At 37.7% G+C, this 27,580-nt stretch overlaps 2 protein-coding genes across 2 annotated transcripts; one reads left to right on the top strand and one right to left on the bottom strand.

The window, feature by feature from the left end:
• Positions 1–688: 688 nt before the first annotated feature.
• Positions 689–19,530, bottom strand: LOC139980468 (protein NipSnap homolog 2-like). The gene is made up of 10 exons (XM_071992088.1): positions 19,326–19,530; positions 17,050–17,180; positions 16,272–16,317; positions 12,663–12,757; positions 11,327–11,397; positions 8,895–9,035; positions 8,332–8,363; positions 7,509–7,603; positions 6,640–6,723; positions 689–2,196 (listed from the first exon to the last, which is right to left on the bottom strand). The coding sequence occupies exons 1-10, from the start codon at positions 19,421–19,423 to the stop codon at positions 2,132–2,134; spliced, it is 858 nt and encodes a 285-aa protein (XP_071848189.1). The 5' UTR covers positions 19,424–19,530; the 3' UTR covers positions 689–2,131.
• Positions 19,531–19,566: 36 nt separating this feature from the next.
• On the top strand, positions 19,567–27,372 carry LOC139980465 (structure-specific endonuclease subunit slx1-like). Its single transcript, XM_071992081.1, has 6 exons — positions 19,567–20,766; positions 21,425–21,476; positions 22,295–22,540; positions 23,749–23,856; positions 24,491–24,700; positions 25,186–27,372. Exons 1-6 carry the CDS (start codon positions 20,594–20,596, stop codon positions 25,228–25,230), a joined length of 834 nt encoding a protein of 277 aa, XP_071848182.1. The 5' UTR covers positions 19,567–20,593; the 3' UTR covers positions 25,231–27,372.
• The last annotated feature ends 208 nt before the right edge of the window (positions 27,373–27,580 follow it).

Raw genomic sequence — 27,580 nt, 5'->3', positions numbered from 1 at the left:
ACTCTACTTACTAATGTATATCGTGTTGTTACCTGTCTCGGTTACTTGTGCTATAAACACATAGACGATCCATGCTAGTATAGTATATCGTAACGTCATGCCCTTTAAAGTTTTTCCCCCTATTTAATGATCAATTTGACATGAAGCGACAAAAAAATTTGAATGGAAAATGTTCATTTCTTAAAAAAAAATCTGGTCATATGGTAAATACAAATACATGGTTTATCTTTGTTTTATCGATAAGGGGAACTCCTTAGGCTGAACAACAACTAATTAACCAATGTGAATCTATGGAAAATATAGCATTTCCCCGACGACTCTGTCCCTTTCGATGGATCGGTCACTATCAAAAAAGGCCTCGAGGTGGGGGGGGGATCCCCCTGCTGAATATTGGTGGCGAGGAAAATGGTGTTAGCCCATACATTATCATCATGGCACTATCCATCGTTTACTCTATACATAATGCACAAGTGTCGACTTGAAAAAATCTTGCCCCCTCCCCCCCCCCGCTCTACTGTTATCCCTTAAAGACCAACCAAAATTAGCAATAGAGGGGGAACCAGGGGGTAACTAGTGACGGGCCGGGCCTCTCCTAAAGTATTTCTGGCATTTAACCTTAGCTTCAACCGCCACTGAAGTAAACAGTCACATAGCGCACAAGTATTCAAAAACCCGGAAAGTTTCTGTGTACAATTTTTAACTAACTTTTATTTCCATCGTTCTGTTACAAATCTCAAATGCAAGCCTCATTCTATTCATGCTTTGTTTTATTGTTCTGAACATGGCAGCTTCAGGAAATATGATGTCATGACCCTTCCACACAGGCTGACAAAAAACGACAAATAACATCATGGTTTTCTTGTCTTGTAAGAAAAGACCAAATCCTCAATATATTTATCTGGTAGATTATATCAGCATAAAATCTGGTATTTATCCACCACCTATGAACTTTATGACCCCCTCCCCCACCCACACCCCCCCTCCCCCACCCACACACCCCCCCCCCAAACCTTTATACACTTCATCTACCCACCCACATGTATTCTGAGAAAGGTAAAGCACTAGACACTGTTGTATAAAGGTATTACTTCATTGAGTTGGATCATGCCAATTACCACCATCAAATATAAAACCCCGAGTTCCGCAGCCATTAAGATACATTGATTCCACTAGTCCCAGGCTCACTAAAGGTAGAAAGGAATGACCAAGTCAAGTCATAAAAGCTCCTAGCTCACTGAAGTCTTTAAAATCTGGCTCAATTAAGTCATAAAAGTACCGGTAAAATGGCATCATAATGAACCGGTACTTTTATGACTCATTTTGACAACTGCCACTATAAGATGTAACAATAAGATATCACTGTTGTCACATTACTTGGCAGTAAGATGCTACTGTGTGGATAAATACATAACTATTACTGACAGAACATGACTAAAAAACAACATTACCACTGTTAGGCTAACTGATATTCAAAACTGTTGCAATATACCCTATGAGTAAGGTGCCACTGTGAAGTTAACTAAAAAATAGAAATAAACAGTAAGATATCACTGTTGAGAAAATATAAAGTTGTCACAAAATGATTGAACAGTATTGAATCCACCGTGGGGATAGCTGACATAACACTTGACTAGCATTGACAAGGATTCATGGCTGAGGGTTTACCTAACACAACCTGACATAACAAACAGTAATATGCCACTGTTGGGATAACCATCTAAACACGACTAGCATCAACGATGAGATATCATCGAGTGGACGAGCTGACACAAAAGGTATGAGTAGCATTAATCGTGTGATATCATTGAGGGCCTGGGACATCTGACACACTATTGCAAATATGAACAGTGAGATATCACCTGAAGGAACAACAACTGGCACACAAAGTGACTACCATTATCAGTTTGCAAGTTATATTTATCGAAACAAATGTCAAGTTTTCTATGATTGACGATGAAACCTTGAATTTTTTTAAAAGTCTTCTAAATCAATCAACCTCTTTCGAATTTTGTCTATCTGATATATCATACAAGAACTTGCACTGGAGTAAAAAACAACAACAATACACCAGCTTCCAGCTCTTGTCTTTCCTTGTCTTGGTTTTGTTTTCATTCAGGAAAAGGGGGGCTGATCACTGCATAGGGGAACATGGCAAGGGGATCATGATCTTTGTCTCCATCCGCCTGATCAAAGGCACTGTTGAAAAAAAAAGAAACAGAAAATAAATCATAAATAAATAAATTAACAAATGGAGAAATGGGTGGTGATGGGGGAATATATCTGGTATATATCTGGTATTAAAAATATTTAAGTAGAAACAGCAATTTTGCAGAAATTCAACACTACTGATCCCATGCGCCTTGTACATTGATGCTCGGTGTTACAGTTAAGATATGTAAGATATGTATTGTAAGGTTATGAGGGAGGGGGGGGAGTGGGGAGGGGGAGAAGGGAGGGGGGAGGGGGAGTTTGGTTTGTTAAACAGACCTTCTGAATGCAAAGAGTATTAGTTATCAAAGCGAGATTACAAATACTACAGAATCACTTATTGAGGAACCAAATGGGCAAGATAAAGCCTTAATTACCTTAATTAAGATAATGAAGTTAATCCCAACAAACATAAATTAAGTTTAAGGAAAACTTCCTGTCCATAGGCAGGAGAACTGTAAGATTTTGCCAAGATCTCACAAATGTATTGTATTTTGTGAGGGATGCTACTCTCAAGCAGCATTGCTCCTTTTCAATTGGGACAATTTTTTCTATATACTGTACTGTCATGCCCTGCTTCAGAGCACTCGTAGTGTGAGTATGAGCGGTATGAATATCATGTTTCTACAACATGCAAATATATGTTAGATCACGCCCAGGTACAGACATACACATAAGGACTCAATACAAATCTGTGGTATAATATATAATACACTGTATTTTACATGCATTTGTAGTTATGATATGCCACCTAGATGCAGGGTTCGTACACTTTTTTCACAACAAAATTCAAGCACTTTTCAAGCACTTTACAAGCACCAAATTTATGTTTTCAAGCACATGCTTATCATTAAGAATAGACATTCTGTGAGACAGAGGCATAAAACATATCTAATGCAATGTGTACGCTGGGTATATAAAGACATGATCAGCGTTGGATTTTCAGGTATTTGAGAAGGTTGTCCGTGGGACTACCAGTTTCAAAGATTTTCAAAGATTTTGGTAGTCCTGCAAAAAACTTGGTAGTCCTTCCAAATTTTCCACCAAAATTGTTCACAGCATGCATGTGTTTACGTGATATATCCGAATTGTAACGACGCTACACGTGCGCCGCATACAAACAGTATTGTTTATGATATACAATATAAATCCTACCAACTAGAATGATAATAATTTATCGTTCAGGTAGGTAGGATTTAGATTGTTTACTACTGTACAGCTCACATGCGTACGTCCAGCAATGCATTTTCACTCGGCCTATAGACTGTCCGTGTCTGATCGACTGTTGTTACAACAGGGGCGTATCCAGGGGGGGCGCAACAGGCGCGCGCCCCCCCATTGGCCGTCACCCAAAAAAAAAAAGTTTAGCAAAAAAAAAAAAAAAAAAAAAAAATTGATAACGACCTTTATGTGAGATGTCGGTGATCGCTCAACCCCCCCCCCCCCCTCCCGTATGCTTTATTTTTTGTTTGCCAAAAAAAGGTTCTGGCGAACTTCGGCGGCATAATAGTTTTAGAAACATAGATGGTAATTGTGTTTGTATTATCACTATAAACACTAAATGACATGCCAGCCATACTAAATTGTGCATTTTGTGTCCATATTTACTGGAAATGTTGCTTATTATTAAGGTCGAAAAATGGATCACATATGGCCATGGGCGGCGATCCTGGGTGGAGGGGGATATATCCCCCCATGAAAATGGGTGGAGGGGATGTAATGCACCATACCCCCCCCACCAAATGCCAGGGATAAGAATATTTTCATGCCTACATTTATGCATCTTCGTTAATATACGGCTCTTTTTTAGCTTCATTTCTCGCCTACAATAAACGCAGTGCGATCTTTTCAAATAGAGCGTCTTTATAAAGCAAAAATAGTTGACTGTAGGCTTCATTGGCCCTATAACAACAAAATGTATTATTGCGCCCACGGTATTGATATAGTACATATATGCACCCTCATAGTATTCATATAGGCCCTATAGTAGGCCTACACACGTACATGTTCCCTCGAACAGCTGAGAATCTCATGTAACCAGGGTAATGCTTAATACACGTTTCACCTGGATGCCCTAGCAATCGGTACCTAGGAATGTAACTATGTGTAATTGTGTATTGCATGTGTATAGGCCTATAATAGCCTGCATGAGGCCATTTTCTTCATCGAATAATATAACAGAGCTCTCGAACATTCTAACGTTGCGCCTGAAACAAGATTGACAGGGGCAATTTTCCCAAAATAACACCCGAAATTAAAAAAAAAAGTATTTTGGATCCTGATTATGAGATATTTCGGACATGACATCCCTATTTTAAAGTTGGGTATATGCCGCTTGGAAACCTCAGGAAGTGCCGTTTCCGGCCATCTAAAGGGTTTGTTAATCCCAAAATGTTCTTGTACGCTTCGCGCCAACTCATGGTGGCGCTACGCTTAGATAGTCAACAAGGTCATATTCCCCCCCCCCCACTCGGAAGTACGGATCGCCGCCCATGCATATGACACCATTTTGCATTTCAGCCCTTCTTTGAAAGCAAAAATTGTACACCCCCTCCCCTTAGACCCATCCCCCAGGACGGCGATCATTCATGCCTGGCACCCCCCCCCTATTGGGAAATCCTGGATACGCCCCTGGTTACAACCAGGGTAGAAATTAAGATTTGGCTTTGGGGGCAATTTTGGAAAATGAAAAGTTAAAAACGACCCTCTTAATGAATTTACGAGGGTTTTTTTTCTTAAGGTTTAGGGGTGCTCTTTTCTAAAATTCAACATGCTGTTTAAGGAAATGGCTGTAAGCATTTAATAGGATAAAGTAAGCACAAGTACCCTCTTCCTAGTGCTGCGACCTTAAAGCAAATTCATTAAAATTTTAATCGCAAAAATTTGCGATCGTTTAGCAAATAACGTCAGACACCAAATATATAACGAAAAACCAACAACCCATCAACTGAAATAGAAAACATGTAGAAACACATAGAAAACAACGTGTGTGGATGAAATCACCACCAAATACGAAACCATTATATACTGCTGAAAAGTAATCAAAGTTAAAACCTTCAATCCATCGCCACAGCAACGATGTACGTAAAATACAACATTCCCTCTTTAAGACATAGCACACTGAGTACCATCCAAACAACTGCCGATTTTCAGTAAATTGAAATTGTAAACAAAGCTACGCATTTTTTTTTTTTTTTTTTGCAAACCGATAGTTGTCTACATTTCCCATCGACTTAGTGTGGCTGTTAGGCTAACATGTGGTCGAAGGTTGCAGTATTTCACAGACATTTTAGTTCTAGCTAACTGCGTCACAATTTCAGCAAATAAAGAGATGCTTAGGCTAGATTTTCCCGTTGACTATGTGTGGTGTTCGGCTACCATGCGCGCGAGGATAGCAGCAAGGAAGTGTGTAAACAAAGCTACGCAAAGTTTATTTGGGGGGCAAACCAAACCGATGGTTAGGCTACATTTCCCATTGACTTAGTGTGATTGTTAGGCTAAAATGTGGTCGAAGATTGAAGTTTTTCATGGATATTTTTATTCTTTATTTGCGACACAATTGAGCGAATAAACAGATGGCTAGGTTAGATTTCCATGTTGACTCAGTGTGAAGATAGCCTACCATGTGGTCGGAGATTTGTGGGGAGTTTTGGTAATTGTCGCTGGTACTGAAATTGCTTAGTGGAGGCCGTAATTTGCCAGTGACTGTGCGAGAAGTTTGCGGTGATTGTGCGCGACCCTCACTCGTAATTTTTTTGACAACTAAGACAATCTTTTAAGTTTTTTGTTTGTCACAATTTGACTATTCCACGGTAATTATTGTGTAACAATTACATACAAAATATGTTTTGCATTAAGCATGTTAAATTTCAAGCACTTTTCAATGACATTTTCCAAAAATATAAGAAATCAAGTACTTTCAAGGCCTTGAAACCTGACCAATCAAATTCAAGCATTTTCAAGGTTTTCAAGCACCCGTACGAACCCTGTAGTTGGGACAATTTTTTTCTATCTGTACTGTCATGTCCGGCTTCGGGGCACTGGTACTGACAGTATGAATATCATGTTTCTATCAGATAAATGGTTAGGAACTGTTTGTAATCTCATTACCAGTGCTTTGAAAGCATGATATGGGAAGACAGTTCAGAGAGGTATTAACAAGGAATTTGTCCCAACTGGCTGAGCAATCCAAGCAGTTGAGAGGGAAAAAAATGTTATGCAAGCTATTAAGTTGGAAGGGTAAGGTTTGTGTGGAGTTTGGCATAACTCGTAGGTTTCCTTTGAACTCCACTTGGAAATAAAATCATTTCTCCCAGAATAGATTTCTGCTCCATAGTATTACTGCTTGATACATGTACCTATGTAACAATTTTTGTCTAAGACACTGCAATGTAAACTGAATTCAATTGACCATAACTGGATAACCCTTACCTGTGTAGGCAACACATTCATCCCACCCAGGCTTTCTCCAGGCAGCTTCACGGATGTCCTTCCTCGTCTGCAGATCCTTGTAAGCTGTAGAGAGATTTTAAAAAATGTCATCACTAAAACTGATACATGGATGAAGAGATGAAACAGATTTCATGCAAAACATTTTGCAATTTTGTTTACTGAAGAAAAGTTCAACCCAAGCAACCAGTCTTTCTCTATCCACTAGTACCCAACATCCTCAACAGGTACTACTCAGTTATCTACCCCCCCCTTCACTTCCCCACCACCACAATCTTGATCCAAAGATGCTTACCTTTATACTTCATTCAATTAGCTTCCCTTTTTTTCTTTTTTTTGGGGGGAGGGGGGAGTGAGTGTTCATTGCAGGCTTTATGCATCTTACAGATAGACTTACAGAACACTTCTAGCAATTTTAAAAGATGATAATAATTTACCTCTTTATTCGAGAAGGATGAATGGCAATCTCACCTAGAACACTATTTCTAAAACTTCACGTCACCCTTCTATACACCTGACCTTAATACCACTTTTAAATGGCTTGATATCACTCAAATCTTCAAATCCTGGTAGTTCAGAACTATTACAAGAGATAGCGATTCGGGATAGCTGTCCACAAATTTGTAGGTCCATGACTTCATGATCTTGCATGGGCACTGAGCCACGACCCACCAAATGTCGCCCTTTCTAAAACAATGCTTGGAATACATGAAAGCCAGCACTAACAACGGCCTTGATGCTTCTAAAAACGGTTAATCGATCCCTTGTTGACACACCTAGTTTTGGATTGCGCCCCATAGATTGCGGACTGTTCATTAAACATTCAAAGTATGGAAATGGACGTTACTCACCCCAAAGGTGGTGAACTACGTACAAGTCTCCAATCTGACAGAACATACCGGCTACTGCCTCATCCTGCTCTCTACGATGACTAATCCCTCTTGACCTGGATTAACAATTATTTGGGAATGAATATTAAACAGATGATAGGGTTTAGACAGATTGGCAGGGAAGAGCCTCCTGGGGAAGGGTAGCCAACATCTTCATTCCAAGGTATAAGGGTTTGGGGGGGGGGTTAATGTATTCTCTATCATGCGTCTGGTCTTAATCTCCGTTCCTATAATGAACATCTTACATACTTTTATCAGCTATATCAGCTCTTCCAGCTGAGTGTAGCTGGTTTTGTATCACAATTACATTAGTTTCATTGTATATTAGGAACAGAACGATTTGGTTGAAGTATTTTTTCGACACAATGCGAAATTCACAATTTTTTTATCACGGGTGGTTTAAACTTCAAGAGAACTTGCCACTCTCTTCCGTCCTATTTGATTTCAGTTTAGTTTTCCAACACAACCTCCGGTTACTTCCATCTTACTTTGCTCATCATCCCGTTTCCATTCTCTGTCCCCCCGGGTCCCACAGCCGTCATTCTACACTGCAGGAAGACTCATTCAAAATTAACAAACTGTTTTCATATCATTTCACTAGTACAGTCAACTTTTCCACTGCTGCCATAAATACAAAACTCCATTCAACATGCTTTCATACAGAATTTTGCAAATGGCTATACAAGTTTTTTTACTCTGGTCCATCCAATACATGTTCTCAAAGGAAAATAACTGCGACAAAGGATCACGTGACCTCACTGAAAACTTTGTATAAACTACTCACCAGTTATTTGCCCATTCGATAAGGGTCCCAGGCTGTGAAAGACATATATGTACAAAGGAGTCAAGATAAATCACGGCAAAAATGACAACCACTCCTCAAAGAATGACAACGATAAATTAATCTCTACCTTCTAATTCTACTGTCCTAACTACAAGACAGCAAATCATCTAAATATGATTCATGACCTACAAAAAAATATAATATACTCTGTCAAAAATCGACTTCCTGGATCCATCGATGAAAAAATGTCAAATTATACAAACAATTCTTTTCTATTTGAAATCTAAGTATCAAGGAATAAAACTAGTTTCGAAACTTAGTCTATCATTTATTATCTTGTTGATGTCATAACTACTTATTCTTGGCAGGGGTATCCAAACTGTTCCAGGGGGTAAGATGAATTTGACCAGTGACCATTTGTAACCTTCACTAACGACTGACAGTGCCAGGGGGGAATGGGGGAGATGGCTCCTGTGTCCCATCTGGTTTAGCCGATTTATCGGAATGCTGCATACACACACTTTGATCTACAATCATATATTGATATTTGACAAAATACTGACCCTAAGGTGGTAGGAACGGAGTTCGTAGAGGTTGCCTGGTTCTCTCTCGGGTGGCTGTCCCCAGAAACTGAAAGGCAGTAAAAGTTCATTACTCCTGCTAACTAACATCTCTCCTCTTTTCTTCTTGTACTGCAAATATTCCTGTTAAAAATGGAGCATTCCAGGAATTTCCTGTTAAAAGCATACCGTGCTGTTAAAACTGCACCTTTTCTTTGTTTCATGGGGAAGGTGCCTCTTAAAAAGAATAGTCCTGAAGTTCTTCATATTAATGAAGAATGAATAAAAAAAATGCAAAACAACACTTCAAAGCAATTATTTATATCTGATTTACAGGTTGAAAGAAAATAACATTGGCAACTTACCAGGAGATCAATAAAAGTTTTTAAACAGTACAAACATGGTTGTGACATCACAGATTCTGCTTCCATGTCACCATCCCATAGGTGGACCATGTACCCCCCCCTCACCCCTCCCATAGAGACACTGCTTTGGTAAGGTGTCCTTTCGTACTTTTCGGGTCATCTATCATTAACATAAAAAAAACTCTGGACTATCCTTTGTTTAAACACAATTATTCCTGTCAAATTGAGAAGTCAAATGTTCATGGTTCCATTTGGACTACTCCTGTTTTATCACTGTTATAACTTGACGTACTCCTCTGAGAGTGGAGCATTTCAGTTCCATTGAAATATTCCGGTTAGATTTAAGCCTTCCCCTTAAATCAACAGTACATTCCAGTCTGTCCACAAACTGTATTGCTTTCACAATGTAGGGGAGGTTCCTGAACTTTATTAAAGTTGCTCTCCAGCCACAGCCAAAAATTAATAGAGGGCGCTCTCATATTGGTCCAATCTAGTTCTGCAAAACTCGACAAAGCTGGTGGTCATAACAGCATCATAATTATTATAAACCATGCACATGCATTCACAATTTACTAAAGAAGAGCACTTTTAAAACACATATTTTTCGAATCTTCGAGTCAGACTTATTCTTTTTAAGAGGATTAACTCGTGTTGTATCTAATGTAAATTTATTATCATATTATTCACATGATCATGCTACTCTGATGCAGAGATATGTTTACAGCAACGAAAAATTTGCTTTTGATTCAGAGATCTGTACAGGTAAACTGTCATATTGGTCCAATCTAGTTCTGCGAAACTAGACAAAGCTGGTGGTCATAACAGCACCATAATTATCATAAACCATGCACATGCATTCACAATTTACTAAAGAAGAGCACATTTGAAAACATATTTTTAAATCTTCAAGTCAGACTTATTCTTTTTAAGCGCATTAACTTGTGTTATATCTAATGTAAATTTATTATCATATTATTCACATGATCATGTTACTTTGAAGCAGAGATATGTTACAGCGCCAGAAAGATTTGCTTTTGATTCGGAGATCTGTAAATAGAACAGATTACGCACACCAGGACCGATGTGTCAGCTCCTTCTGTTGGAGAGCCCCACCGACACAGAATCCATTTCAATTTTTCGCTCATAAAGAGTGTAATACGAGTTACAAGATCATCTTATTAGTACATGTCTGTAAGGGTAAAATTTCTAACCACACAAAGACTTGAGAGGAACATGTCATATATTGTCAATATTAGACTGCACTAATGACAATCAAGATCCTTAATTCCCATGAAATCAGATTTACCTGGTGCAACAGATTACTGCTTGTACTGTTTGTACATTTGCGATCGAAAATTAGGTCAAAAACAGCATCAGAGTCAGGTGCGGGCAGATCCAGGGGTGGGGTTGGGGGGGTGGGTAGGTGTACGACAACACGCCTGGGGGGAACCTTCTCTTACTTTTGCTTAGAACTGTGTGCAAACTGAAAGCTTGTGTTAAATTTACATGGCAGAAAGAATTCTTGATCACTTTTGTACTGTATTACATTATTGAAATACCAGTGGCATTGCTGGAAGTTATATATGCTAGGATTGTTTCTATCTTATTATGGAAATGAAAACAAACTGCCATGAACAGTTAATTGAATGCTTCCTTGCATTTCTCTAATAAACAAGTCATTTGTCCAAAAGGTACAGGAAATGGGTTTTGACTCTTCAAGGTTTTTTCTTATTTTTTGGGCTTCAGTATTATAGTAAAATTTGGAAATTCACAGAATTTGAGGGCCAAGTACGCCATCTCAACACATGGAAATAAAGAAAAAAATGATGGAACACTTTGCAATTAGCGGTTTTTCCCTTGGAAAGTAAGCATGGAGACAACTAACAGATCGTGAATGTTTCCGAAAAACAGCCGTTCACCATTTAAGTGAAAGAAACGGAAACTGGCATCATCACTAGTCAGTGGTTAAAAGCCTGTTCAACTGTGCAGAATATGATCAGCATGAAACCATGAGGTCATAAATGGTTGACCTTTGACCCCTGTGAAAATATTAACAGTTATCTACTCTACCTTATCTTCCCAAAGCAGCTCTGACATATGTTTGACAGATCTGTAGCCATCTTCATATACCCAGACATGAACTGTAAGAGAGATGCAGACAGATTCATGACTTTTGATTGGTTAAAATATAATTCAAAATTATGACAGCTTATATGTACCATCGCATCGAGACAAGAACATCTAACTATACCAAGTTGCCTTTTTCAGGGTTTTTTGGGGGACATGATGAGGTGAAATGTAAGTGGTCATTTCCTAAGTTTTCCAGGAAATTGTTTAACTGCAAGCTTGGAAAGAGGTCAACAATTTCATATTTTGCATAAAATATTTGAAATGGTACAATCTAATAATATCAACATTTTTCAGGAAATTTTTTATGTTGCTCAAATATTGACAAAAAGTCATTTTGCATATAATTGTTGAAACTAATAAATATAATAACTTCAGTGCCATTTCAAAATTTTCCAGAAAAAAATCTTAAACTGGAAAAGGAGTCAACACTTTAACTTTCCTCGGAAATTGTTGAAATGACCAGATTCATCAAATAAAGAATTAATGGTTTTTTTGTTTCTTGACAAGATAGTATCTTGCTATCTGAACGATTTTCTAATAAATGTCAATTAAAGAGGTATATATTCTAATCTTAATTAATTTTTATTTAATTTAATGTCAGACACTAGTCATCCAGTGGCATTGCTGGAAGTTATATAGATGCTGATTTGGGTTTGACCAGACTACCACAAATAAATAATTGCCTGGCCCTCTCCATCCCACCCCCTCCCACTGTTTGTGTCACAAACTCTTTCCTTAACCTGCCAAATTGCCAAGAGTTCACAGTAGCATGTTGTTATTGTTTTGGGTTTTGTTCTCTTCTTTTTTCTTTTATCTCTGTGTCATGTTGTGAGAAAGACACAGCAAGTTAGAAAACATTTCAAAACAGCATTAATGTATTTAGATCCTCCTGCAAGCAGGAATTTGCGAAGAAACCATCATTGGCTTAGCAAAGCCGCAAGCTGACCGAAGTCAAGTCTATTAGATTCATATTTAACGTCCATGATTATGAATTGTCAACAACTCTGTAAGTGGACAACATACATTAATCTTGGAGTGACTTGAACTCGGGACCTTATGATCGAAAGGCACCGACCTTAATAATGAACTTTGGGTTGTGTTTGAAATTATGCTCTGGCAATTTAAAGGAAACAGGCACAACTAATTTCATATATCAAGTACAATTGATTTACGTTTACTACCATTAAGGTTTGCAATGAACAGCAACTTTATCAGACTGTTGTGTCATAATTTGTGTGGTAAATGATATTTGCAATGCAAATTGTTAAATAATTACCGGCTTGATCTTGTTGCCCAAATGCTGTACTCCAACTTCCAAACAGTCTGCATGGATAATGTTCCATCTCATGTACTCTAGTTAGATGATGCTCTCTGAAAACACAACAAAACGGGGGGAAATAATTGAAATATATCAACCTTTCTTGTTGTTTTTTTTTTCTTGTAAATTCTATTTGAAACATGTGCTTAAATTTCCTGTACAGTGAACAGTTAGAAATTAACCACAACTTACAGTAGATGTATAAATTTGATAAAGCCAAGATGTAATTGAGAATTCATGAGATTTGAAGTATCGTATACATAGCGCATTGTCTGCACAGGAGATACTGTAGATGTTGACGTAAAAAATTGCAAAGAGACAGGTATTGAAAGTATTGATGAGCAAATTAATGGGATATTCTAGTGGGCAGACAATGTGAGACTTAAATATGGAAGATATGAAATATTCTACGATGCTAGTTGAAAACCCATGTTCCTATCTCTGGTCATGATTGCTCGTACCTTACCCAGAAAGTTGATCACAAGATAGCTGGTCTGTGATCTTATCCATGGTAGATGTTCTTAGCATGTGAAACATTGATTATTTGCTTAGATCTGTGGTAAAATTGTTGTTGACTTGTCCTTAAGAATGTGAAACATTTAATATTTGCTAAGATGTCACTGGTCTCTCTCTTAAGAAGTTTTCTCTCAATGCAACGTGTTTGCGAGAGTGGCTAGATGATTTGTAAACTGACATAGTTAAAATCAAACCAAGACTTTCTATTTTAGCTCAATTGCCCTTGATGATCACTAACTCAGCTGTTAACACATATGTTGATAAATTGTAACCAAATTTTTCAAACTTGTTGCTCAATGATTACAAAAATAGGTTACTAGTCTGTGGATTTGACCAAAGAGGAAGAATTCTCTCATGAGCTGTTAACATATCTTTTTAAAGCAGCTGGTTGTGCTGCAAGTATAATGTCTTTTTCTCTTTGCATGGATGTCAAATCACATGCTTTAAATCTTGAGAATGTACCTTTCTTTTCCAAATACCAAATAGCACCTAACCTATAGTAATGGTTAACAAACTATAGGTACAGTATATAATATGAACAGTATGATGTCATCCTCTCTGACTCACACAGTTTGAAGAACATACATGACACTTAAATGTTTAGTAACCTCATGACCTTTGACATTTTATGTAAATAGACTCTAAATATTCATTCAAACAATTGATTGACACAATTATTACTTCCTATATGGGACCCTTTCATAAATATTTTCCTTTTGGCAAACTAGCCCAAAAAGACAAATTTCCAGCAAATTTTGTTCAGAACTCAATTTAAACAATCCAGAGTTTCCCACAAAAATTTAAAAGACGTGCACATAACACATTTTCAGTCATTTGGATATTTTGGTGTGTGCACAAGTATGGCCAAGTTTGACCTGTTGAACTCTGTTGACCATGTGACTATTACATAGATAGAGTACAACATCTCACCACTGGTGAATAACATGTAGTGGTGAGATAGTAAGAGATGCAACTAGCCTACTGTGCATGTAACCATGTTATCATACACACTGGAATGAAATCGGATAAATACAGACAGCAATTTATAAATAAGGTATAGGGCAGGTCCAAGCTATTTGAACTGTGACGTACGGGACATTTCAGAGACTTAAATTTGTCTAAACGTTATATAAAATCTATTTTCCAGAAACTTTTTCAGGTTTTCATATTTGTTATTGCTGCTACTTTATTACAAACTCATGAAGATTTCCTACACTTGCTTTAATTAGGTCCCATCTTAATTAATGTGCAGTGTGATGTACGGGACCAGAGAATTTTGTGTTTTTTTTACTAAAGAGCAAAGCTGAAACCGCTCTGAAATTAGGAGGGCAGTGATCAAGCTGTTATAACTAGTGAATAGCCTAACCTTCCAAGGGCTAAGCTGTAACATATTAGAAAAAAATATGAAGCCATTCCAGTACAGTGGTTACACAAATGAAAATTGTCCTGTGACGTACGGGACATGTGACGTACGGGACAATTTGTCCATATACAAATTGACTATGAAAACTCATATTTTTATTCCTGAATGTACCATAACAGGCTGATTTCTACATAAAATCATTAATTTGGATATGCCAGAACAATGTCATTGGTAATTTCATGCCATATTTCCTTCTTTCTGGGATACGGAAAAGAGCAGTGACTGTACTTGTGAGATCATTCCACATAAAACATGGAATGCATAAAGTATTAATCTACTCTACACATACATCAAGTACTCATAACATCAATTCTAGCTTTTTTAGACCACAAATGATTCAAGGTGCAAAGTTTTGGTGCAAAACTGTTTAAAAATTGGTATATACTGTACAACACTGTATCATACTCCCCACTAATGACCCTGAAGTTGAAATATGATCCATCCCATTCAAAAATCAAAATACCAACGTGTATACCAAAATGTCCACAGTAATGCCACGTAATGTCCATCTATGAAACTACATAGTACAACAAAGAAAACTCTATAGACCTAATACTGGTTATTGAACAAACTCATGAGTGATTGCCCTATATGCAAAATTGGGCGAGCGAAACTCTACACTTGTAACTAAAAATCTCAATGTCTACTATCTAAGTTCAGGAAACAAGAACATAGTTGCACATTATCATAGTCACACTTCACAATAGGCCTACGAAATTTTGAAATGCAAACTCAACATTCTTGAAGTCGTCCTCATTCAGTGTCAATGTTGTTGCATAGCATTGTAGATGATTCTGTATCCCCCACACGCACAATTGACTTCCCAATAGTCAAACAACACCCGGGCTGTTGGTGGTCATCAGTCAATAGTTTATTTGGTGCCATGATGTGCTCTTCAGGCATGCAGGGATTATAAGTTGCAACTACCAGCTTTCAACAAAATAAACTTGTAAGCGTTGGAAGGTTTCCAGTAGAGGTCCCCATTAGAGCCCATGCATGTTTATTATGTATAAATACAGGGTTTCCACCACACTATGTCCCGTACGTCACATTTTGTCCCGTACGTCACATTTTTAAATTTGATAATTAGATTTGCAGTGAATATTATTTCAATTTTTTGGGGATGGATATTGTTGAGCAATGTTCTTAATTAGAACTTTATAGAATATCACAAAAAAAAAAATTGTTCCTCCATATATCAAAACTTGAAAAAAGTGCTGAAAATTGTGACGTACGGGACATCAGTATTTGGACACTAGCTAATTAGCATATTTAATTAATGAACCCCCAAACATAATATGTCAAAATTATTGGAAGGAACGGTGTATCATGTCCCACATAACTTATATTCAATAAGTTCATATTGCTGGCAGCAAAATAGGATTTCAAATGTCCCGTACGTCACACTGCAATTTGAATTTATGCAAATTAGCTGGCTGTAATTGTTTGAATAGGCAAAAAAATTCAAAAAAATTATGAAAATCTGAAACTTCAATAATTCAGCTTTAACATGACACCACATTTAGGGTGTTTCAGTAAAGTTTGAAATTTGGCTTCTAGGGATACAATAGCTTGGACCTGCCCTATATATACTTCTTTAATACTTGTATACATCTTCTAACACTTACGCTAAGGTGATGTAATCTCCCATTCTATCTGGCTTAATATTATGAACTGTTGAGGCAAGGAAGAGAAAACATATCGGTGAAGTTGTACATAAATTAACTACGTTCTGATGAACCACCTACACACACCCCTCCCTCCTGCCCTCCCGCCTCCTTTCAGTGACATAGAGAAATGATATTTGCCTATTAAACTCCACATTGAGGTAATGTACACAAATGGTTTAGAGGTTACCCTAATATCTAATGTGATATGAAGCAGTATTAAACAGATGCCTTTCATATTCCTCCAGACAAATCTCTTAATACAAAAAAAAGTATCACCCCTGACATGTCTTTCTATACAGACCACTGGAAGTACAAAATACAACATACACAAGAAGATAACTACAGATATATATATATATATATATATATATATATATATATATATATATATATATATATATATATATATATATATTTATTTGAAATCGTAATGAGTTGGAAAATCAAGAACAGTGAAAAAACTTCCAGCCTCCACCGGGGTTTGAACCCCGGCCTCCCGCTTTATATGCGGACACCTCACCACTAAGTTATGGACGCTGATTGTATGTCCAGAGGTTCGAAACCAATAAGGAAGGTCGTAATTCTACTGTAGGGGATTGTCACCTGTATCGGACAATACTAGTTCTGTTTTGGTGACATATTTTTGCCTTACTCTAGAGATATATATATGGAAACATTACTGATTTCTTCAATAGTCGGTGTGAATCAATCCGATGCTACTGAGTTTTTATCATACCTTGCATTTCAAAAACAAATTCCTTGTTGGTAAGAGCTTTTGAGTGAGATTCTGTTGCTGGCTCTACTTGTTTGACATGGAGAAGTTTGTCAATCCATTTACCTGGGCCACTGACCATAGCAGGAATTGACCTGAGAAAAAAAAAAGGTTGCAATTTTATTGAGTAATGATGGACACATTTTAGGGCATCATAAAGAATGAGAAAATGAAAGGTTTGTTTAATTATATAAACAACTCAACAAACACTGACATATTTTGTAAAAAACGACAGATAGATCTACATGTAACAGGCATGTACTGCAATAGGGTGCCTTGGTATTTATAAGCAAAAACAGATACCGATATACCCACCGACGAATACCTGTTATTACCAACTGCAACTTCCAGCGTTAACTGACAACTGTATTATCAAACACTAGCATGAACCGTATGGAAACTGTAGTCTAGCCTACAAATGTATTTGCAGTTTTATGACGACAACTTTCCCATTTTGGGGTTTTTTCTTTTGCAGCAACTTATTTAAATTTTTGATTAAAAATAAAATAAAGTACAAAAAATCAGTGTTGTTTATGTGTCTTTCATTTCAACACGAACGTACAGTTCAGTACACTCCACTACGGGGCCCAGCTCAACCACAAACAACATGAAAATTGTCAAGTAGCAGTCTGTAAAAAAGAACTTTGGGGCATTCCTTTCTTTGAAATGGTATTCTCAAATGTAAAGAGATTGACATTATAGAACCACAAAAGCTCTGTGGAATTGTGAAAGTAGTGAGATAGAGACCAGATTATCCCATCAATTAGTTTATTATGGATTGTTTTAGAAATTAGATGAAACTTTGCCAATCTCTCTGACAGTTGGAACAGAAAGCTGGGAATGCAAAAATGTCTGTATTTTACTCGCGTGTCTTAACCCTACTTCAAGCACGTTTTACCAGCGCGGGCTTCTCTTAGAGCCCATTGCATCACTAACAGAAACTGCCAATCTAGAGACAAAAACGCATACATGTATTGTTATTAATGTGCACACACATGCCATCCAATCCCTTTTCCCTGCGTACCGAAGCACATGTTTCAAAACCTCCAACAGGTGCTGTGCTTCATTCTATACCTCCCCACAGAGCCCACCGCGCCCCCCCCCCATCCGTACGTAGACTGTTTCAAATTATCCTGTGTAAATGTTACCCATCCGTGCTAGTGATTGACTGATTAGGAGTAAACCATTTTTGAAAGTGAAAACACAAGAAACATATCAGTGTATCCCTTCGTTGACCTTTTGTCCGGTACAATACAAGCAACAGGTGCAAGTGCTAAGATTGTGCAGCAAGAAGTTTAACATTTGGGGACTATGGGGGGGGGTGGGTGGTAAGGTATACAGGATAAACAGTAGCAGCTGAAATTTCTTTGAGTTGGTGTTTACTATATCTGGGTCGGTATTTTAATCGGGTATTATTTTTACTGGGTGTTCAAGGTTTGTTTCGTATATAGCTGGTATTTTCGGTTCATTCGTTTATGTCAGTTTGCAATACCATCAGTATGGGTATGAATGAAATATCAGGTAGGCTATACCTGGTATATCAATATACCGACGCACCCTATACTTCACCGATGACAATGTGTACAGGTGTTATTCAGAGTCATGCTCCACCTGTTTCTAGGAACATCTAATATTAAGGCTATGCAGGCCTTTTTCAAACATTTGGTGCTAGTCTGGAACAATGATCTGCAGACAGTAGGACCCCTTTCATTAAATTTTGGGGCCATTTCCTTGAAGTGAATAGACGAAACAGGCTTACTTAAAATGGTTATTGCCAAATCTGGAAGCCTATGGCTCTGATATAAGTTTAAGAATTGGGGTACTGTGCTGCCTATTATAAGCTAAGGTGTATATTGATGTAAACGTTGAGCAACTGAAAGACACAGCTGCTAATGCTATTCCTTATGATTTTATGCCTGTGATTCGTTGCTTGCCTAGGTCCTTTAGTTTTCATAAGTAATACTATTAGCTAAAGGGCCTACAGTAGATCTAATTGATGTAACTGGACATAATTTTAGGTCATATGCTTAACATAGCCAACCTTTACCAAGCTGCGCCCTCAGCCATGGCATTAGTTGGACAAAGATAGAATGCCCCACAGCATGACTCTTAGCCTAGGCTACATTAGGCAAACTCAGTCATCTGTTCGTCTTTGTCGTGCTACTGCAACGTTAGTGAATAGGTCCAGGCCTAACATAACCTAGGCCTAGGCAAGACCTAGGAACGGATTATAATATTACCTGCTGAAACATCGTGTTGGACCTAGTGACTCTGAGCAGCAGAGTTTGCCGAGAAAGCCTCTCATTTCAGCAACTACTCTTAGAGATTTCAGTGCCATTTTGCTATCTTGTGTATCATGGACGGTGTATTCCTCTACCTCGAGAACCTCTAAAGATCGTACGTTACCAATTGTAGTGGTAGTTAGTAGTAGCTCACCACGTAGATCACCAGGTATGATATATTTACTTATCACATAAATTGCAAGTGCGCCATATCAACTCTGCGTGATTGACATGTCAAGAATTATTTCTTACAGCTTCGGCTTGAGCCAACCATTTTGGGAAGGGAACGCAGAGAAGTGGCCGCGTGGCCTCTGTGTTTTATAGTTAAAACTTGAAGGCCCCATATCATAATTTAAAACTGTCATTCTTGTTAATAAAAAACACCCTTTGCGATTTCTGTAATGGAAAAGTGCCCTCGCTTTGGTATTACAAACAGACCTTAATTGTTGTTGAGAAATTAACTGAGAAAACCGTGAAAGTGCCAATTTGTTGGGAACAAAAAGTGATTGAAAAGTGCCACATTGTTCAACAGTTGAACACTTGAATTTATGATGATGATGCAGAGAGGGTCCATTCGTCGGGATGCTTGATCATATTTTTCTGCCCATAACCAAAGTAACGTGTAACTCGATCATGCATGCGACCTTCGAGTTTGTACCCCAATCCCCAAATTGAGCTCTCTTCTGTACATGATCTGCCGTGGCGCATTTGGAAGGAGAGTTCGGTGTCTAGTTTTATTTTTGCTAACCTGTAACAAACGCGTTAACCTGATACAACTAAAACCTCGCCTTACAGTAGGCCGGGTGAAGGATCAGATTCAGCTAGTATTTGACGCTCTTTCACTTTTCCCTGTTTTCATTCGGTCGTTGGTACCAAGGAATTCATATGAATTCGTAGTTTGTGTAGTAGACGTATATGCAAGTTGCGATACTTTTGAAACCATTGTGAAGCATAAGCATAAATCTACGTGACAATAAATGTTACAGGGCTAGGGTCGTTGTTGTCACATAGGGCTACCATAGGGTCTCTAATAGGGAAAGCACCGCTTACCATTGTCTGATTTTACAATGGCGAACTCATACGTAAGCCGTTTTACAGTAGTACCAGGGAGCTGCTACTCTAACTAGTGTTGTTCTAGTACATACAGTATAATTCAACCAGCACAGATAATCTACGGTACATTCCACAACGAAGTTAGGTCGGAAAGAGATTTGTTGCTGTTAAACATGGTTCTCGAGGTTGAAAATTTTTATGGAGTTTACTTGTTGTATTGCACAAACCCCAAATACAAAGGTAGGGCCTACATTGGGTACACAGTAGATCCTCGAAGACGGGTAACTCAACACAACAAGGGCTCGAAATTTGGCGGTGCAAGACGAACTAGCGGAAAGGGTCCATGGTAATATTAACGTATTAGTTAATCTGTGTTAAGTTTGTAAATCGGTTTTTGAATTTGAAACTGACTTGTATTGCTAGGGATCAAAATTTGACGGCCTTTTTTAATATTTTTGCTACCTATGTTTATATAATCTTTCTTTTGACAAGCCTTTTCAAACATTAAAATAAAATCAGCGGATGAGTTGTGGTTACCATGAGTGACCTAATAAACAGTGATTTTACAGTAAAATTTCCTAGAAGGTCGTCAAGGTCTGTGATAATAGATATGAAAGCAATCTCCTTCTAAATTTATACAAAGTGTTGCACAACACTGTGAACACTGCTGCAGCACACGTTCAAGTTTGAAAACCATAGTTTGTGACACAAAAAAACTTACAACAGAGACTGGTATTAATTTCAGGCAAACGGATATTAATATCAGTGTTGTATATCTGTTTCTGATATATCATATGGAAAATCATATTTTGTGTCATTTCATCAAATGTTGTCAAATCTGGGAGGAGATATTATATCCTGTGGTGGACACCAGCAATATCAGAACTGTAATTTCAGCATGCTAAAATTTCCTTGCATTCCATTGTGGAGAGATATTTTAGCCTCTCCTCTCATGTTAAGTACAGTACTTATATGCATGTGTTACTTTCCTTTGTTTCATCCAGGGATATGGTTTTGATTGTATACGGGTTTCCAAGTGATATCGCTGCTCTACGTGTAAGTTAAACTTTCAGCAAGATCAATAAAGTTTTTTTCACATGATTTGCTTGTCAAAATGTACATCCTTCATTTGAGGAGATGAATACTGATGACCAAGCCTAGCATAGTGAGAATTTGGTATTCTAAATTATTTACCCCTATAAATCATAATTTAAGTTAATTGTGTCAACTTTATCCCTCCTGTAGGAATAGAAGTTCTGTAAAAGAAAAGCAATCATAGGTGTACACAGGGCAAGCAGGGATTGAGGCAGAAATGGTAGATGTAGGTGTACAAATTTTTAAAGTGGGTGTCCTACTGTACCTTTTTGGGGCAACTTGATGCTGAAGCGATCACCCCTCTTGACGGTGGTCAAGGGGACCTCCTTAGGGGCCCTTGTGGGGGTTAAGGGGTATCATCCCTTCACACATTGCATTTTGAGGTATCAGAGGGGTAAAATGCAAGCTGTTTAGTTAGTCAACATGAGATCTGATTGGTAAACTTTGGGAAAGACAGAAAAAAATAATATTGACATCGTTGTCTCATTTCTGTAACTCTGTATAATTGCGTACTCTGTACTGAAAACTTTGCAAGTCGTGCATGGACACATAGGCCATCATGTTGCCGTGCAAAAGGCAGCCGAGGGCAAGTCATAGCAGTGTTCATGAACTACAAAAGCAGCACAATGCTCCATAGTTCCCTACTGTTGCCACCACCATTTCAGTAAAAATTAATGTTTCTCTGTGATGACAAATTCTAGTGTGATTTATAAAGTTCTTGCTATGTGTTATTCATTATATCACACCACTGTCACAATTATTCATCATGTTCTTTTCAGTTTGAGTGGGCTTGGCAACATCCACAGAAATCCAGAAGATTAAAACATGTGACTGGCAAAAAGAGCTCGGAAAAAGCCTTCAACTACCGATTAAGAGTCCTGGCAAATATGTTACAGACTACTCCATGGCGGCGCCTGCCACTGACGGTGCAGTGGTTAAAACAGGAATACAGGACAGACTTCCCTGTTGATTTGCAACCACCGTCTCACATACCAATAGGCTATGGTCAAATTAAAAGTAAAAAGGTAATAGAAGAAGGTTAATACCTTCCCAGTATATTAAGGGGATCAGGTAACCCCTCCCTCTTCCCCACCTCTTCCCCTCGGGCACAAGACAGCGGGCTTAGCCCGCTCTAGTTGTGTCTTCTTGCATGATGTATAGTTACTACAAATCACAAATTATGCTACATGTCAGTGATGGAACATAGGGAACTAATACCAATCTGGTCTGTTGATATATCTAATACTGTACTTTAAAAAAAAAATTGACCGATGAAATAGGAACATAGTTTCTAAGCATTCTGGTGAGATTTGCATTCAATTCCTATGTATCATTTTCTAGATGACATTTTATGTTGACATGGTCTGTAACACAAGACAACTTGAAGCAAGCAGGTGTGATGTTATAGGTGCCCACAGACAAATTTGTTTTTCGGTTTACTCTTTTAAACTGGGGTGTATCCATAACAATAACTATGGTCAAATTATGAATACTCCATAGTCATTCAGCATTGGAAGGGATCTTACATCACGCAACTGCTTCAAAATGTCTATGTCGTCTTGTATGCGTTATGAGTTGTTTGCTGTCGTTTACCGATCTGACTGGAAATGTTAGATACTTGTACCGAACAGGATTGACATCATACATATTAGCTAAATTTCATTTCACCCATCTTTTCATACTCATATCTGTGCACTTTATAAGTCTCTATGAACAAAATGGATGGTTTACAACTTTATACTATGAAGAAATTAAATTTACATCTTGGGGAGGTGTGTCACGATGAAGTGAGTTTTGCCTACAAGGTCAACTAGGGAATTTTCGCATATGGAAAAGTAATTTCTCATGATGAATATAATCATAACACGAGATGGAAATCTCTTAAATTTGATGATCGATTTGATTGCTACCCAGCAAACATATTGACTTTATACCAAGCCAAACGATTTCATCTTGCAATGTTGAATACGTTTGTTTTTCCCCATTTGTCTGCCATTAGACTATTCATTCAAAGTACTCCTTCGTCAGGTAATTGGTGGTGTTGTTGGGTAATTGGTGGTGTTGTTGGGTAATTGGTGGTGGTGTTGGGTAATTGGTGGTGTTGTTGGGTAATTGGTGGTGTTGTTGGGTAATTGGTGGTGTTGTTGGGTAATTGGTGGTGTTTTTTGGGTAGGTAGTAGGAGGTGATTGTTTTTTATGTTTCCATGGCAATCTTTCTTCATTTTCATTGCAGGTGAAGAAACAGAGCGATAATAATGAAGAAGACACTGATGGTGATGATCTTCCGAGTATTTCATTCAGTCAGAGCTCCAGGTGTGAGGTCTGCGTCAAGAAGATCAAGGTACTGAATATTCATTTAGTGATGTATCCAGCGGTTAAAGTATCTCTTTGCTCTGTTGTTTCACACATAGGATTGCAGAAAGTGAAGTTGTAACAAGTTTCCCCATTTTAAGAGTTTCCTTCATGTAATATTTCCCATCAATGACTTGAGAGAAGTCAACTTCAATTCGTCGATTTTGAAGCATTTAAATTTTGCGTATATCTGTCTAATTTACATATGTGTCTGCTTTCTGTTTCTGTTCCGGTTTGCTCTCAAAGAATATCCTGATAGGATCAAGGCGTCTGGCTCTCCCATCTGTTTCAGAGCATGATCTTATATATGCATTGTATCTTCTTGCAATGTGCACTGTCGTTCTAGTACGGCGATCTGCAAAACTCTTACACCCACCACCCAGGAGCTTCCAATTAGAACTGAGCTTGCTTGGACTATGGTCATCGGTAAGCTTCTAAGCCATAGATGAAGCTTACACGTTCATAAGAAGTGTCTATGAACCACAGGAAAATTGTGTGCAACCCGATTTTGCAAACGGTCGTTCTTGTACGATGTCAGCTTCCAATAATTATGTATACCAGGGGAAAAAATTCACAATTTCTTTTTCGTTCCCATTTTAATGTTGCTCATTCTTCATCTTCAGTCAGATGATATGACTGTTGAATGCATCTACCCTCACTGCGGAGTGATGTCACACATCGTCTGTCTGGCAAAACATTTTCTCCAGAATGAACCTTCCGAGTTAATACCTGTGGAGGGGATCTGCCCGCGATGTAAGGGTTCATCACGATGGGGTGATATCATCAGGAAAAAACAAGGCTGTTATACGGATCTCATGAAAGAAATGACAGAGGTAGGAACATGCAATAATAGTGTATAACTCTATTCAAAAATTGTATATCTTGAGAATATGTGGTTGTGGCACAACAGTACGACAGTACTACAGGTGTGCTGTGATGGTAAGGGATATCGGCAGTAGTGTTATTGCTATATTACATTTTCCATCTTTCCAGTACATGCGTGAAGGGAAGTCGGCCAAAAACCAATTTGTAACCTCCAGGTGATGCTCTTATCATTGCAAAGATACTGATTATAATCCTATGTTAAGATGATCACGATAGAAGATTGGAACTTTACAAGTCAGAAATGGAATTTGGTTTGGGGTGGCGGGAGTTATTTTTGTTGCTCCAAAAACACTTTGAAATGGGGCTCCACAAACCCATAAAAAGCTTTCCGCATTAAAACTGACCTCAAGTATGTACATTTTTCTTGCATCATGATCATTACTTATTACATCATGACATTGCTTGCTAAAAGTTTCGAATTTTCTCTTTTCAGAATGAAAATCTTGCCAGTCATTGGGCAGAAGAACTTCATGTTTAGAAGACGCAGTTGTGGATTCCATACTATGAGAAAGAAAACCAAGTCTTGCTGATTCATAACCTTTGAGATTGCACTGCCAGTAGTGTATGGTTACCCGTTTAATCAGGCTAATATGTTGTCCTAGCTTAATGTTACCATATTTCTTTGATTGAAAAGAAGTACACTGCACCCCTCCCTCTCCATTGGAAAAAATTATTTTGCATTTTAAAGAGGGCTTCATAGTGTTTCCTGTTAAGCTTGTGGGACTAACTTGCAGCCATCAAAACAACTATTATATCATACTTCTGTTAGTCATGTATAAATGGTGCAGATAAGATGTGTACTTTTTGTAGTTTTGCATATCCTTGAAACAGTGATATTTTAAACCATAAAAAACCCTTTGCAAATCGGGACGGTATGTTCGGCCAAAGGTACAGTATCTTTCTGTTGTAAAAACAGGGCAATCACGATTAATTGGGATGTATGGTAACCCTATCCTAGCTTTCATTAGTCAGTCTATTCCATTCAGCTCTGATAAATCTTTAGCTCAGATGCTGTTGTAATCACATTGAAGGCCAAAGTGACATACCAAAAAAGTTTCTTGATTATTTGAAACTAAAGTTAGAAGACAATTGAACTGATCAGCTGTAATATGACCTACATGGTATGGTTCTGCATGGTGGCAGAGTGAATAAAGGCAGTGACATTTGAAGCAATGAGGCTTAGCAATAGGGAGGTTTGTGGTTTGATCCCGGCCGGGTCATTTTAAGTTGGGTTTTGCATCCAAGAGCAATCTACAGAGTTCCCATCTGAAATTGGAAAGATTCCAAATTAGTTTTTAACTGTTGAAGTGGAAGCCATCCGACGTGAAAGTTGTAATCCATAAGCCTGTGGGGACTTCCCACACGTACATGGTCACTTAAAGGGTTTGAAGACTCGCGCACAAAGGAACGCCTCATGCCGGTAATCTGACCTAGTTTCGAATGAGGTGTAACAGAAGTGTTGGACACCACCATCGATCCCAGAAAGTACACACACAGCTTGCTACCGTCAGTAATTAGACACTAGTGTACAGTCAATACATACAGCTACAGTCAATACCCACAACATTGTGTGCATAGCAGCGATGGACATCTCAGGTCTAGATAAAAGATAACAAGGTATCACGTTTCATTACTGCCTGTATTTTGTAGCGACAAGAAGAAAACTTTACTTGCAAGCAATGGGAAGTTAACTTTTTCTGAGCGCGGTTTGGGGCGAGTCTTCAATGCCTTTAAGCAATGTACAGTAGAAATAACTGCCTGATTACTATTGTTATGTTAGTAAACCAGCCAATTGGATTGATGAATCATGGATGAATAGATTATTTCTGTCTTGTTTATTTTTCTTTCCTTAAAGTATGCACAATTAGCAGTTGGTTAAGCAGTAAGCATTGTTTATTGAAAGAAAACAATTCCTTGTTATAATTACAGTATTTTATGTATGTTTATTTTGCATATCATATCATGTACTGTCTGTATCCTTCTATATTTTCCTGAAAGCTGTAGTAAATCTAATGAAAAGAGAAATGACGTAGTTTAGTCATATAGTCAATTGAATTCTGAAATTTTGATTGCATAGTTCAGATGTATATACATAGTAGTTAATGGGCAACTTACAACTGGAATTATTTTCAAACCAAGTGTCTTTCAAATTCAATGTTGTGATAAACAAGGCACAGAAATTATTAACATCATGTTTGTTTCAATAATTACAGTTACGAAACTTTACTTTGAGCTGTGTTCCAGCAAGTACAGTTATGTTAATTTGCTGATTCCATCAAACAGTAATTGATGGGCAAGTTTTGTTGTTATGCATTTCAAGGTATCTCTTACCAAATGCAACATGATGCACAAGGTAAAAGTAACAAAATTTATGTTTGTGTAGCAATGATTAGAATTATGTTAATTGGATATTGCTTTGTTTCATATAATTACAATCATGTAAATTAAGCTTACTAATTCAGTTCCTATTTCTGATTGCTGTAGTAACTGAAATTGCTCTTTGTTCCAACAATGACATTTTATGTCAACCTAACGTAGCCAATTCCTCTCTTTCTGATTGTTGATAACTGTGCAATATTTTGTATGTTACTTTTCTAATAAAGTTTGTTGACAACTACAATTTTATTCCATCTTACTACTGTGAAGTCTGTGATCAATGTTACTCTTAATTGAACACAGTTTTCTGCTATTGTGTGACTTTCAAACAAATTTGACTGATAATGATCAATTTAGTTTGGTGATTTATCATGTCATCGATAATTTCATACAAGGCAATATCTACTTTCGTTGATCATGGTGACTGTTTTCATTAAGACATTTGAACCAGT

This window comes from Apostichopus japonicus, chromosome 15, assembly GCF_037975245.1.
Source record: "Apostichopus japonicus isolate 1M-3 chromosome 15, ASM3797524v1, whole genome shotgun sequence".
NCBI lineage: Eukaryota > Metazoa > Echinodermata > Holothuroidea > Aspidochirotida > Stichopodidae > Apostichopus > Apostichopus japonicus.
Note: the sequence above shows the minus strand (reverse complement) of the source record. Positions and strands in the feature narration are given on the sequence as shown.